Here is a 12,696-nt window from a genome sequence, read left to right as displayed (position 1 = left end):
TCTGGAGAAGGCTTCCTGGAAAACCATGATTAGAACAATTTGTTAAGGGTGAATTCACACAACAATCAAAAGTTGTGTGATGACGTGTTTTGTTTAACCGCCGTCACACAGCCCTTTTCAGAACAGTTGCAGTCTATGGGTCTATTTACTTCTGTTTTTTAAGAACTTGTGACTAAAGGCTGTCGAAAATGGGCAAAATATGACATCCTATATATATATATATATATTTTTTAGAAAGGCATCCATGACAAAACAGTCGTGGTTTTGTTTTTCCAGTTGTGTGAATGTAGCCTTAAAGGGGTTATCCAACGTCTCCGACAGCCCCCCCATGTGCTGGGCCCCTCATAAGTAATATACTTACCTCGCTTTCTGTGCTTCTCCCTGTACACGTATGCTAGGGAAGCTCGTCCTCGTGCCCTCCTCGTCTGCCATTGGCTGCTCTCATCCGTGTACAGGTTGAAGGAGGAGCGGGGTAAGTATATTACCTGTGAGGGGCCCGGCACATTAAGGGGGGGCTGTTGGAGACGTTGGATAACCCCTTTAATCAGAAAACTGTTTTGAAGAAAGCATGATCACTGCTGTCCTTGTGTGTGCATATTGGTGAATTCATTATTTCAGTGGTGTATTATTCTTATAACTGATAGAAATACAATTTTTGCAGGTCTGTTTTCTATCGATCTTACAAAGAGCAAGAGTCCAAAAAAGGATTTGACCAAGAAGAAGTTTTTGAGAAACCTACCCGTGAGACATGCCAGGGTAAGGAGAGAGTAAAGTGCACCTACTTTCATTTCTCTAGATGTAGTAGACTTTTCGTTATATTGGAATAATATTTAACTTAAAGTGTATGTACACTTATTATTCCCGTGCGTCTTTTAATAATGGTTGCTTTTCAAGAAAAAAATGTATTTGTGCAGGGCACTGCCAGCACACAACATTCTACATGGGTAGCATTCTACATAGGGGCACTTTCGCTTCTCCTTATGTGAATGGGAAATCTGGTTTACGTTTACCTATTCAGAGACAGATCCTGCTGCCCCATCTGCATTTTGAGAACACTTTGCTTATATAATCCTATTTAAAACACTAAAGTTGACATTTTTACAAGGTATTAAACTTTTGTCTTTTGTTATTTGTGCTTTTTTAATTAAATTTCCTATAGGCATGAGGCACGCCATCTACGACAAGTTGGATGACGATGGTTTGATAGCACCTGGTGTTAGAGTTTCAGGAGACGATGTAATCATTGGTAAAACGGTGACATTGGCTGAAAATGATGATGAGCTGGAAAGTACCAATCGACGGTACACAAAGAGAGACAGCAGCACTTTTCTGCGTACCAGTGAAACTGGCATTGTGGATCAAGTCATGGTTACTCTTAATCAAGAAGGATACAAGTTTTGCAAAATCAGGGTAAGCCCATTACATCTAAGCATAATTTATAGACCGGACATTGAGGCACTTAGTATACGTTTTAATCAAAACGCATAGGCCCACTCCCGACATGATGGCCTCTTTCATGTTGGTCTCGGAGTAATTTAGCGCAGCACTGCATGGTTACTGCTGCACACAGCACCTGCAGGTGGCAAAAACCAGCAACCCAATATCTCCCTTACTGTCATGCTAAGCCCCCTTGACACTGGACTCCTCCAGCACTTCACAATGTACTCAGATCTCAAAAGCTTACCTTTCCATGTGCATAACGTGTATGTGTGATCTATGTCTTTTTCTTTGCAGTTTGGCGTATTTCTAATCTTATTGTGCCTTATGCATAATGTTGGGGATAATAACTTAGATTTGAAGGATAATCTTTTAGCGACAGAATTATCAGTGGATCTGTGGCTAGCATTAGATATGCACGGTCATCAAACTGAAAGACTTGAAGAGATTATGCAATTGGAAGTTGGCAGATGTAGTTTTAAAGGGGGTTTGCTGGAATGAAATATAGGCTACCTATATTCAGGATAGATCATCGGTGCCTGGAAAACCCCTTTAACCGCCTAACGCAGGATTGCGTTCCGGAGGCGGTCGATTCATTCCTCTTCGGCGCGTCATCTCGCGAGACACGAGATTTCCTGTGACTGTGTGCACACAGGAGCGCGCGTTCACAGTATCGGAAGGTAAACGAGTGGATCTACAGCCTGCCAGCGGCGATCATTCGCTGCTAGACTAGGCTGCAAAAAAGTGTCACACGTGGTATCGCCGTACTCAGGAGAAGTAGGGCAATGTGTTTTGGGGTGTCTTTTTACATATACCCATGCTGGGTGAGAGAAATATCTCTGTAAAATGACAACTTTGTATAAAAAAAATGTGAAAAGTTGTCTTTCTCGCCCATATTCCTTGGGGTACACAGGAAACCATGGGTATAGCTCTGCTCTCTAGGAGGCGTGACACTAAGTGAAAGCTGTAAGCCCCTCCTCCATCAGCTATACCCTTCAGCCTGGAGAAGAGACTGCCAGTTTTTTGCTTAGTGTCCAAGGAGGCAAGACACCCCCTGCTTATGCAGGGTTGTTTTCCTATGATTTTTTATTTTTGCCTTTTGGTGTTTTTAATTCGATTTTTTTTTTTTTTTTTTTCTACCTACAGGGACAACAGAGGCGCATTAGACCCCTCTGTTTCTCCCGGGGTTGAGTTGCGCCAGTGCCGGTAATTCCGCACTGCTGCCTCCCCCACAGAAGACAAGGTGGACCAGGGCAGCCTCGCTCCCCTGCGTCCCGCCAGCTCAGGGTCGTCCGCACGCCAAGTCCCTCCCCCGGCTTCCTGCCACTGCGGTGCCAGGAGCTGAAGGGGCGACCCCCGCTGGATGGACTGAGGGCGAAGACAGCGTATGGTGAGAGTGGCTGCTCCAGCCTCCCCTTCCTCCCTCCCACCGCTGCTACAGGCCTCCTGGGCTTCCATGGCCACTGCTACATCCCCCTTGGCCACTGCTACATGGCCACTGCTACATCGTGCGCCCCCCCCCCCCCCCCCGGGCATATCGGGACCGTTACCGGGCAGGGGAGTTTATCTGGGCAAGTCCTTGGCAGGGACGCTGCCTTCAGGGGACGGCTGCAGGAAAAAAGCAAGCCGTCTGCCACATCCAGGCGCGGCGGGGGCCGCTTACTTGGCGTGAACGGCGCCATTTCAGGCCGGCACTTCATCATCCTTGGGGGTTAAAATCATTTTGCCGCGCGCGCGGCTCTGCTTCTTCTTCAGCGCGGCAGAGGGGGGGCGGAGCTTCCTACATGCGCTCCGCTACTTCCGGTTTCATCGGGCTCCACTTCTCAGTGCTGCGTGGAATCCTCTCTGCCGTGCGATCCTGAAGCCATTCATCTCCGTGCTGCTGCCTCTCCTCCACAGCCTCCTCAGTCTGTTCCCCTTACCGCTGCCACTTGCATCATCCGGGTCTGGTAGGACTGTTAACCCCCTCCGTGCCACCACTTTTCTTGGGGTCTCCCACTTTAAGTGCAACATCTTTTTTTCCACCATGTCAGACCCTTCTGCAGCCGCCAAGCCTTGGTACCATGCCTGTACTGCTTGTAGGGAACCCTTTCCCCGGGGGCAGTCTGATCCGCACTGTACTGCATGCCGAGCTCCACCGCAGCCTCAGTCGCCCGCTGTGTCGCTCCCTGCTTCCTCTGACCCGCCTGACTGGGCTAGATCCCTGTCCCAGGCCGTGGAAAGCCTCACTCATGTCGTGGGCCGCCTAATAGACAGGCCACCTACCCCGCAGGACGCCTCTCTGACTGTCGCGCCCTCCGGGTCCACTGCTTCTGCCGCTGCAGCGGGTTCACTCTCTCTTAGTGACCCCTCCCGAGCTAGGCACTCTCAGAAGCGTATTAGAGTAGAGCGAGCCTCCTCCTCTGAGGCCTCACTCTCCCCGCCACGCGTGCGCACCCAGACGAGCCTCTCCTCTCCAAAGGATTCGCTCTCTGAAGGTGAATTGGCGGTTTCAGATTTGGAAATGGACTCGGCCCTGCCGTCCAAGCTAGCCTCAGCAATGGGTCAGCTCATCTCTGATATTCGTGACACCTTTAAGGTGCAGGATGATCCCCCTAGCTCTGACGCAGCTAGCGTCTCCTTTATCAGACCCAGGCAGGCCTCAAAAGTCTTTCCAATCCACTCTGATTTCTCCTCTGTGGTGTCTAAGGCTTGGGCTCGCCCGGACGCCCGTTTTGTCAGCCCCAAGAAGCTGGACATTTGCTATCCCTTTCCAGCCGATGTCGTGGCCACATGGTCTTCCCCACCCAAGGTGGACCCCCCTGTGGCCCGGCTGTCAAAGAACACGGCCATCCCTGTTCCCGACGGGTCCTCTCTTCAGTCAGCGGAGGACCGTCGCATGGAGACCCTTTCCAAGGGCATTTTTGCTGCCTTCGGTTCTGCTCTCAGACCGGTTTTTGCCTCTGCTTGGGCAGGGAAAGCAATCTCTGCTTGGGGTGCGCAGCTGGAACAGGAGTTGGACTCGGACGTCCCCATCCAGGACCTACGTTCCTTGGCCCAGCTTATTATTCGGGCCGGGAATTTTGTTTGTGAGGCCTCCCTTGATGCGGGAGCCCTTATTGCACGCTCCTCCGCCCTGGCAGTTTCCGTCAGGAGGGAGCTCTGGCTGAAGGTTTGGAAAGCGGACGCTGCCTCCAAACGTTCCTTGGCGGGGCTACCGTTTGCGGGTTCCCGCCTTTTCGGGGTCCGCCTAGACGAACTTATTTCGGAGGCCACGGGTGGTAAAAGCACCCATCTTCCTCAACCCCAAGCAAGGGGCGCCCCCCGCGGACGCCCTGGTGCGTCTCGTTTTCGGTCCTCCCGCAGGGCCTCTGGGGCCCCCACCACAGCTGCCGCTTCGGCTCCTCCCCAGGACAAGCGTAGGAAGCCGTTTTTTCGGGCGCAGCCCTCCTGGCGCAAGCCGCAGGCTGCCCGCACACCCGCAGCAAAGCAGTCCTCTGCCTGAAGGCGCGCCCCCACCCACCCGGGTGGGGGGCCGGCTCCTCCTTTTCAGGGACGTCTGGATGGCTCACGTCTCCGACGCCTGGGCCCTCGAAATTGTGTCCTCCGGATACAAAATCGAATTTGCATCCTTCCCTCCAGATTGGTTCTTTCGCTCCCGCCCGCCGCGGGACCCGAAAAGCGCGGCTGCGTTCTCCGCGGCCGTTCAAGCCTTACTGGACAGGGGGGTGATTACCCCCGTTCCTCTAGAGGAAAGGTTCCAAGGGTTCTACTCGAACCTCTTTGTAGTTCCCAAGAAGGGAGGTTCGGTGCGGCCCATTTTGGACCTCAAAAAGCTCAACCGTTTTCTCCTCCTTCGACGCTTTCGGATGGAGTCCCTCCGTTCCGCGGTGGCTTCCCTGGAGCAGGGAGATTTCATGTCTTCCATCGATATACAGGATGCCTACCTCCATGTTCCGGTAGCCCGGTGTCACCATCGCTTCCTCCGATTCGCCGTGGGGGACCTCCACTTCCAGTTTGTCGCCCTTCCCTTTGGGCTGGCAACTGCCCCCCGGGTGTTCACCAAGGTCCTGGCCCCGGTTTTGGCCTTACTCCGTTCCAGGGGTGTTTTTCTGCTACCGTACTTGGACGATATCCTCATCAAGGCTCCGTCCCTTTCTCAAGCGGTTGCCAGCGTGGATCTCACTCTAGAGACTCTGGCGAGGTTCGGTTGGGTCATCAACTTCCCCAAGTCCTCCCTTCCCCCCTCCAGACAGCTAGTCTTCCTGGGAATGCTTTTAGACACAGGAGCGGCGGAGGTACGTCTTCCCTCGGAAAAACGTCTGACCCTCCGTGGGGCGGTTCGGGGTCTCCTTCTCCACCGTCGACCGTCCTTCCGCTTCTGCATGCGGGTCTTGGGGCAGATGGTTGCCTGCTTCGAGGCGATCCCATTTGCGCAGTTTCACTCCCGCCCTCTCCAACGGGCGATCATCTCCTCCTGGGACAAATCGCCGGAGTCTCTGGATCATCCCTTCCGTCTATCGCCTCCAGTGCGGTCATCTCTCCGCTGGTGGTTACAGTCCCCTCTTCTGGGCAGGTCCTTTCTGCCACTCAACTGGTTGGTGGTTACAACCGATGCCAGTCTCTTGGGCTGGGGAGGCGTGTTTCCTCCCCGATCCGTCCAGGGCATTTGGTCTCCATCGGAGTCCAAACTCTCGATCAATGTCCTGGAGCTGAGAGCGGCCCTTCTGTCTCTACGACACTGGACTCATCTGCTGAAGGGTCATCCTGTTCGTGTACAATCGGACAACGCCACGGCTGTGGCGTACATAAACCACCAGGGGGGCACTCGCAGCGCTGCAGCAATGCGGGAGGTCACCAGCATTCTCCGTTGGGCGGAAGCCCACGTCCCGGCCCTATCTGCAATTTTTATTCCAGGGGTGGACAATTGGGCGGCGGACTTCCTCAGTCGCACCACCGTCGACCCCGGCGAGTGGTCTCTTCACCCGGAGGTATTCGAGGCCATTTGCCTTCGTTGGGGCATACCGGACGTGGACCTCATGGCCTCAAAATTCAATCACAAGGTCCCCGCCTATCTGTCCAGGGCCAGGGATCCGGGAGCTTGCGGAGCCGACGCCCTCGTTCTTCCTTGGCGAGGCTTCGCGCGCCCATACATATTCCCTCCCATCCCTCTCCTGCCCAAGGTCCTTCGGAAGATAGCGGCGGAAGGCGTCTCGGTGATTCTGGTCGCTCCGGACTGGCCCCGCCGGTCTTGGTATGCCGACCTCATGCTGCTCCTGGCAGACGCGCCCTGGCCGCTGCCCGCCAGGGAAGATCTTCTCTCTCAGGGACCGATCTTCCACCCGCGTTTAGGGTCCCTACGTTTGACGGCGTGGTTGTTGAGACCACCGTCCTGACGCGTAGGGGTTTTTCTGCGGACGTCGTCCGCACCATGATCCGCGCCCGTAAGCCGTCCTCTTCTAGGATCTATTATAGGACCTGGAGGACCTTTTTGGGGTTCTGTGCCGATCTGGGGATTCCTCCGCTCCGCTTTTCTCTCCCCACCGTTTTGTCCTTCCTGCAGAGCGGACTGGCCCAAGGGCTGGGCCTTAGTTCTTTGAAGGGTCAGGTGTCTGCGCTGTCCATTTTGTTTCAGCGCCCACTGGCCCCCCTTGGTCCTGTCAAGACCTTCCTTCAGGGCGTGGCTCACGCGCTTCCCCCGTACCGTCCTCCGGTACCGCCCTGGGACCTGAACCTGGTTCTCTCAGCGCTCCAGGCTTCCCCTTTCGAGCCTCTGCGGACGGTTTCCTTGCGACTTCTGTCCTGCAAGGTTATTTTCCTTGTAGCCGTCACCTCTCTTCGGAGGGTGTCCGAATTGGCTGCACTCTCCTGTCTGGAACCTTTCCTAGTGTTCCACCAGGACAAGGTGGTTCTTCGTCCGGTCCCTTCCTTCCTTCCTAAGGTGGTCTCCGCCTTTCATCTGAACGAGGACATCGTTCTCCCCTCTTTGTGTCCTTCCCCTTCCCACCCGCGGGAGAGGAAGCTTCATCGCCTGGACGTTGTCAGGGCGCTCAAGATTTACCTGGAAGTAACCAGCTCTTTCAGGCATACTGACTCGCTCTTTGTGGTCCCGGAAGGGTTGCGCAGAGGGATGGCGGCATCCAAAGTGGCTATCGCCCGTTTTGTCAAGATGGCTGTTACTGAGGCTTATCTCGCCAAGGGCAAGGTTCCGCCCCTTGGTGTTACCGCTCACTCCACTAGAGCGGTCGGGGCTTCCTGGGCTCAGAGGAATCGGGCTTCTACGGAGCAGATTTGCAAGGCGGCCACTTGGTCCTCCTTGCACACCTTCACCAAGTTCTACAGGGTGCATACTCATGCGTCGGCTGACGCTGCTTTAGGCCGTCTGGTGTTGCAGGCGGCAGTTGATTGATGCCTCTGGTGTTGGTTGAGTTTGTTCTGGTCCCTCCCTTCTGGGACTGCTCTGGAACGTCCCATGGTTTCCTGTGTCCCCCAAGGAATATGGGCGAGAAAAGGAGACTTTTGTATTACTTACCAGTAAAGTCTCTTTCTCGCTCTTCCTTGGGGGACACAGCACCCGCCCTTCATTTGGGTTACAGTTGTGGTTCCGGCTTGGTTGCCCCCGTTGGGGCTCGACAGTTCTTTTTCCGGTTGGTGGTTATCTTTCACTACTTGGACACGCAACTGGCAGTCTCTTCTCCAGGCTGAAGGGTATAGCTGATGGAGGGGCTTACAGCTTTCACTTAGTGTCACGCCTCCTAGAGAGCAGAGCTATACCCATGGTTTCCTGTGTCCCCCAAGGAAGAGCGAGAAAGAGACTTTACTGGTAAGTAATACAAAAGTCTCCTTTTTACAGAGATATTTATCTCACCCAGCATGGGTATATGTAAAAAGACACCCCAAAACACATTGCCCTACTTCTCCTGAGTACGGCGATACCACATGTGTGACACTTTTTTTTGCAGCCTAGGTGTGCAAAGGGGCCCATATTCCAAAGAGTATCTTTGCGATTTCACAGGGCATTTTTTACGCATTCGCATTCCAGACTTCTTCTCACGCTTTAGGGCCCCCTAAAATGTCAGCAGGGCTGTGGAGTCGGTAGATAAATGTTCCGACTCCTCAGTTTTATGTACCTCCGACTCCTCTGTATTAATATGCGAATGTATTTTATACATTCCTTGAGGGAAAGAAACGCAACCTACCACAGGACTACTGGCTGGGAAGCCAACAGTCTACTGTATTGCACAGTTCAAGCAAAAGACAAACACAATGAAAACAAAGTTTTTTTATTAATTTTTTTTTATTAATTAATCAAGTGGCTGGATAGTAGCAGCAGGCATAAACATCAGGAACAGGATCTTTACAGGAATTTATCTGCTGCTGAAGATAGGGCAGTGGGAGGATCCAGGAAGGGGCATTTATTCTAAAACATGATTTTCCTAGGAGAATCCCATAGTCATGTTTAAAGTTTAAGCTAACAATCTGAGTTTACAAGTTTTTATAGCCATAGCTAAATGACAGCAGTTTTTCCAATGGTTTACCGCTTCAGTCTTGAACTATTGGCCCTCCATTCCCTTCACTTATACAAGTGTCTCACTCTCTAGTCCTGCAAAAAACATATTTATTTAATCCCTTATCAGTGAGAGGCTAGGTTACACATGGACGCTGCGTTCCCTGTAAAAGCAGAACACAACACTATGGAAAGTATAAGTATTGCAGCTCCTAATTGTGCATTGCGTGCCATATAGTGAAGCACATGAAAAGCATGCTTCTTCACGGTCACTTAACGTGTTCGTTTTGCGGTTATGTGAGGCACTGCATGCATTGGTCTTTATTCTTACAGTAGAGAAGTCATTAATTATAACTTTGTGAATTGGGACATTTAAACTTGCTTTTTTTTTTTTTTTATTCCAATCTAAATTTTGTCGGAGTCGGTGCATTGTTTGCCGACTCCAGCTACCCAAAATTTCCCTCGACTCCGACTCCACAGCCCTGAATGCCAGGGCAGTATAAATAACCCACAAATGACCCCATTTTGGAAAGAAGACACCCCAAGGTATTCCGTGAGGGGTATGGTGAGTTCATGTAAGATTTTATTTTTTGTCACAAGTTAGTGGAATATGAGACTTTGTAAGAAAAAAATAAAATAAAATAATCATTTTCCGCTAACTTGTGACAAAAAATAAAAACTTCCATGAACTCACTATGCCCATCAGCGAATACCTTAGGGTGTCTACTTTCCGAAATGGGGTCATTTGTGGGGTGTTTCTACTGTCTGGGCATTGTAGAACCTCAGGAAACATGACAGGTGCTCAGAAAGTCAGAGCTGATTCAAAATGCGGAAATTCACATTTTTGTACCATAGTTTGTAAACGCTATAACTTTTGCGCAAACCAATAAATATACACTTATTGCATTTTTTTTTTTAATCAAAGACATGTAGAACAATAAATTTAGAGAAAAATTTATATAGAAATGTAGTTTTGTTTGAAAAATTTTACAACACAAAGTGAAAAATTTCATTTTTTTTGCAAAAATTTGTCAATTTCGATTAATAACAAAAAAAGTAAAAATGTCAGCAGCAACGAAATGCCACCAAATGAAAGCTCTATTAGTGAGAAGAAAAGGAAGTAAGAGAAAAATTCATTTGGGTGGTAAGTTGTATGACCGCGCAATAAACCGTGAAAGTAGTGTAGTGCAGAAGTGTAAAAAGTGGTCTGGTCATTAAGGGGGTTTAAGCTAGGGGAGCTGAGGTGGTTAAATAACTGATTTAATCTTTTGTATAATGTATTTGAACCATGTTTTTGCCTTACCCTAGGTACGGTCAGTTCGAATTCCTCAAATCGGAGACAAGTTTGCTAGTCGACATGGGCAGAAAGGAACCTGTGGAATTCAGTACAGGCAGGAGGTATGTAGCTTAATATAATTTTTTTTTTATATTTGCTCTAATAAAAGTCAGGGTTATAGTTAAAATATTATCGTACAATAGTAGATTAGTAAGTTTCCAGTTTCTTAGATTTGTATTGTCCTCAAGACTCTAGCATTGCTGCTTCTGTGTTTTTATGTCCTCTTCCCTGATAGAAGCAAGTACAAATTTCACCATGTACATTCATCTCCACCTAACTAACTTTCTTAGCAGTTTGTACATTGATGGAACTTGTGACTTGGCTTCATATCCCTACAATGTTATTCTGTCTACATGTTATTTGTCTTAGTCGTGTTAATATGTTTATTTCTTCATCTTAGGACATGCCTTTTACTTGTGAAGGTATAACACCAGATATAATAATCAATCCTCATGCCATCCCTTCTCGTATGACTATTGGTCACTTGATTGAATGTCTTCAAGGGAAGGTAAAGAACAAACCTTAAAGGGGTTGTTCAGAATTTTTATATTGATGGCTTATCCACAGATCTGATTGGTGGGGGTCTGTCTCCCAGGGTACCTGCCCATCAGCTGTTTGAAGAGGCCATGCTGCTTCAGTGAGCACTGCGGCCTTTTCCTAGGCCATTGATGTCACATGGCCTAGGGGCACCTCGGTCCCATTCTAGTGAATGGGCTGGAGCTGTAATACCAAGCATAGCCAAGCTGTGCTTGGTAAGCTGCGAGGAGGAGACTGCACATCAGAGCACCAAGACCTCTTAAAACAACCAGGTGCCGGAGTCTGACCCTCGTGATCAAATATTGATGAACTATCCTGAGGATATGCCATCAATATCAAAATCCCTGACAACCCCTTTACCATTGACAAGTATATAATTTAATTAGCTTATTCTTAGTTATTGGGTTATTTTATTTATATACACCTTTAACTGTAGGTGTCGGCAAACAAGGGAGAAATTGGAGATGCTACTCCATTTAATGATGCTGTCAACGTGCAAAAGATTTCAAATTTATTATCGGATTATGGATATCATCTTAGAGGAAATGAGGTACACCATTATTTTATACTGTGAATGTGAAACATGACTTGATATTAGATTTTAGAATATTGCTGCAATCATTGGGTGTATATTGTAGTCTGTCCTAAAAGCTAACTGACACTTGAAAGTGTCTTTTTATGGTTTCCATTGTATGTTTGGCCAGGACGCCAGATAACTAGTGAATTTTCCAAGGTAGTGTTATCCACAGTTAGGGCTCATTCACACGACCACATGTGTTTTCCATTTCCATAATTGAAAACTGTATTATCACTAGGGCTGCAGTAAACTATTATTTTAGCAATCGAGTATTCTACCGAATATTTTTACAATTAATCAAGTACTTTAATAAGAAAAAACTAATTAATAGACTGTCTTCCTTTATAAAAACTCATCAGACCCCCTGCTATCTGTCCACAACACCCTTTGTCCCCCCCCAGTGCCATCAGCTCAGCCCCTCCATGCCATTTCCATCCATGTCCCCCAGCCGCCATCAGCTCCTCCATGCCATTTCCATCCATGTCCCCCAGCCGCCATCAGCTCCTCCATGCCATTTCCATCCATGTCCCCCAGCCGCCATCAGCTCCTCCATGCCATTTCCATCCATGTCCCCCAGCCGCCATCAGCTCCTCCATGCCATTTCCATCCATGTCCCCCAGCCGCCATCAGCTCCTCCATGCCATTTCTATCCATGTCCCCCAGCCGCCATCAGCTCCTCCATGCCATTTCCATCCATGTCCCCCAGCCGCCATCAGCTCCTCCATGCCATTTCCATCCATGTCCCCCAGCCGCCATCAGCTCCTCCATGCCATTTCCATCCATGTCTCCCAGCCGCCATCAGCTCCTCCATGCCATTTCCATCCATGTCCCCCAGCCGCCATCAGCTCCTCCATGCCATTTCCATCCATGTCCCCCAGCCGCCATCAGCTCCTCCATGCCATTTCCATCCATGTCCGTCCGTCCCCGATGCCATTTCCCCTGCTAACTTATACTTACCTTTCCAGGCAGTGCGCTGACATGGGGCCCGCAGGAGACGGACCACATCTTCTTCCCACTTCCCAGCATGCACTGGGCGGGACCTGACGTCTCACACAGCGTCAGCCAGCTCGCTGACTATGTGTGCACGTAAGGCCCTGCCAGCGCGCTGCGGACGGGAGGCCACACAGCGGTGAGTCAGAGGCTTCTCTTCACTCGCGCCCCGTGGTCACGTGATTTAAACGAATCGCATGGAGGATATTTTTTTTTTTTTTTTTTTTGCATTGATGAATTGGTGCAGCCCTAGTTATCACTGTTAGACCTCGAGTCTGATTATACAGCACACTATATGCTCAGAAAAGAATACAGCACACTATATGCTCAGAA

At 49.9% G+C, this 12,696-nt stretch overlaps 1 protein-coding gene across 1 annotated transcript in view; it reads left to right on the top strand.

Moving 5' to 3' along the window:
• POLR2B (RNA polymerase II subunit B) overlaps positions 1 to 12,696 on the top strand; it is a 45,831-nt gene that overhangs the window by 30,878 nt on the left and 2,257 nt on the right. Inside the window, exons 18-22 of the mRNA XM_040417865.1 lie at positions 662 to 756; positions 1,160 to 1,410; positions 10,232 to 10,321; positions 10,660 to 10,767; positions 11,233 to 11,346. Coding sequence (XP_040273799.1) covers positions 662 to 756; positions 1,160 to 1,410; positions 10,232 to 10,321; positions 10,660 to 10,767; positions 11,233 to 11,346 — 658 coding nt within the window. The remainder of the gene's footprint in view (positions 1 to 661; positions 757 to 1,159; positions 1,411 to 10,231; positions 10,322 to 10,659; positions 10,768 to 11,232; positions 11,347 to 12,696) is intronic.

The sequence above is a fragment of the Bufo bufo genome, chromosome 2, assembly GCF_905171765.1.
Source record: "Bufo bufo chromosome 2, aBufBuf1.1, whole genome shotgun sequence".
Taxonomy (NCBI): domain Eukaryota; kingdom Metazoa; phylum Chordata; class Amphibia; order Anura; family Bufonidae; genus Bufo; species Bufo bufo.
Note: the sequence above shows the minus strand (reverse complement) of the source record. Positions and strands in the feature narration are given on the sequence as shown.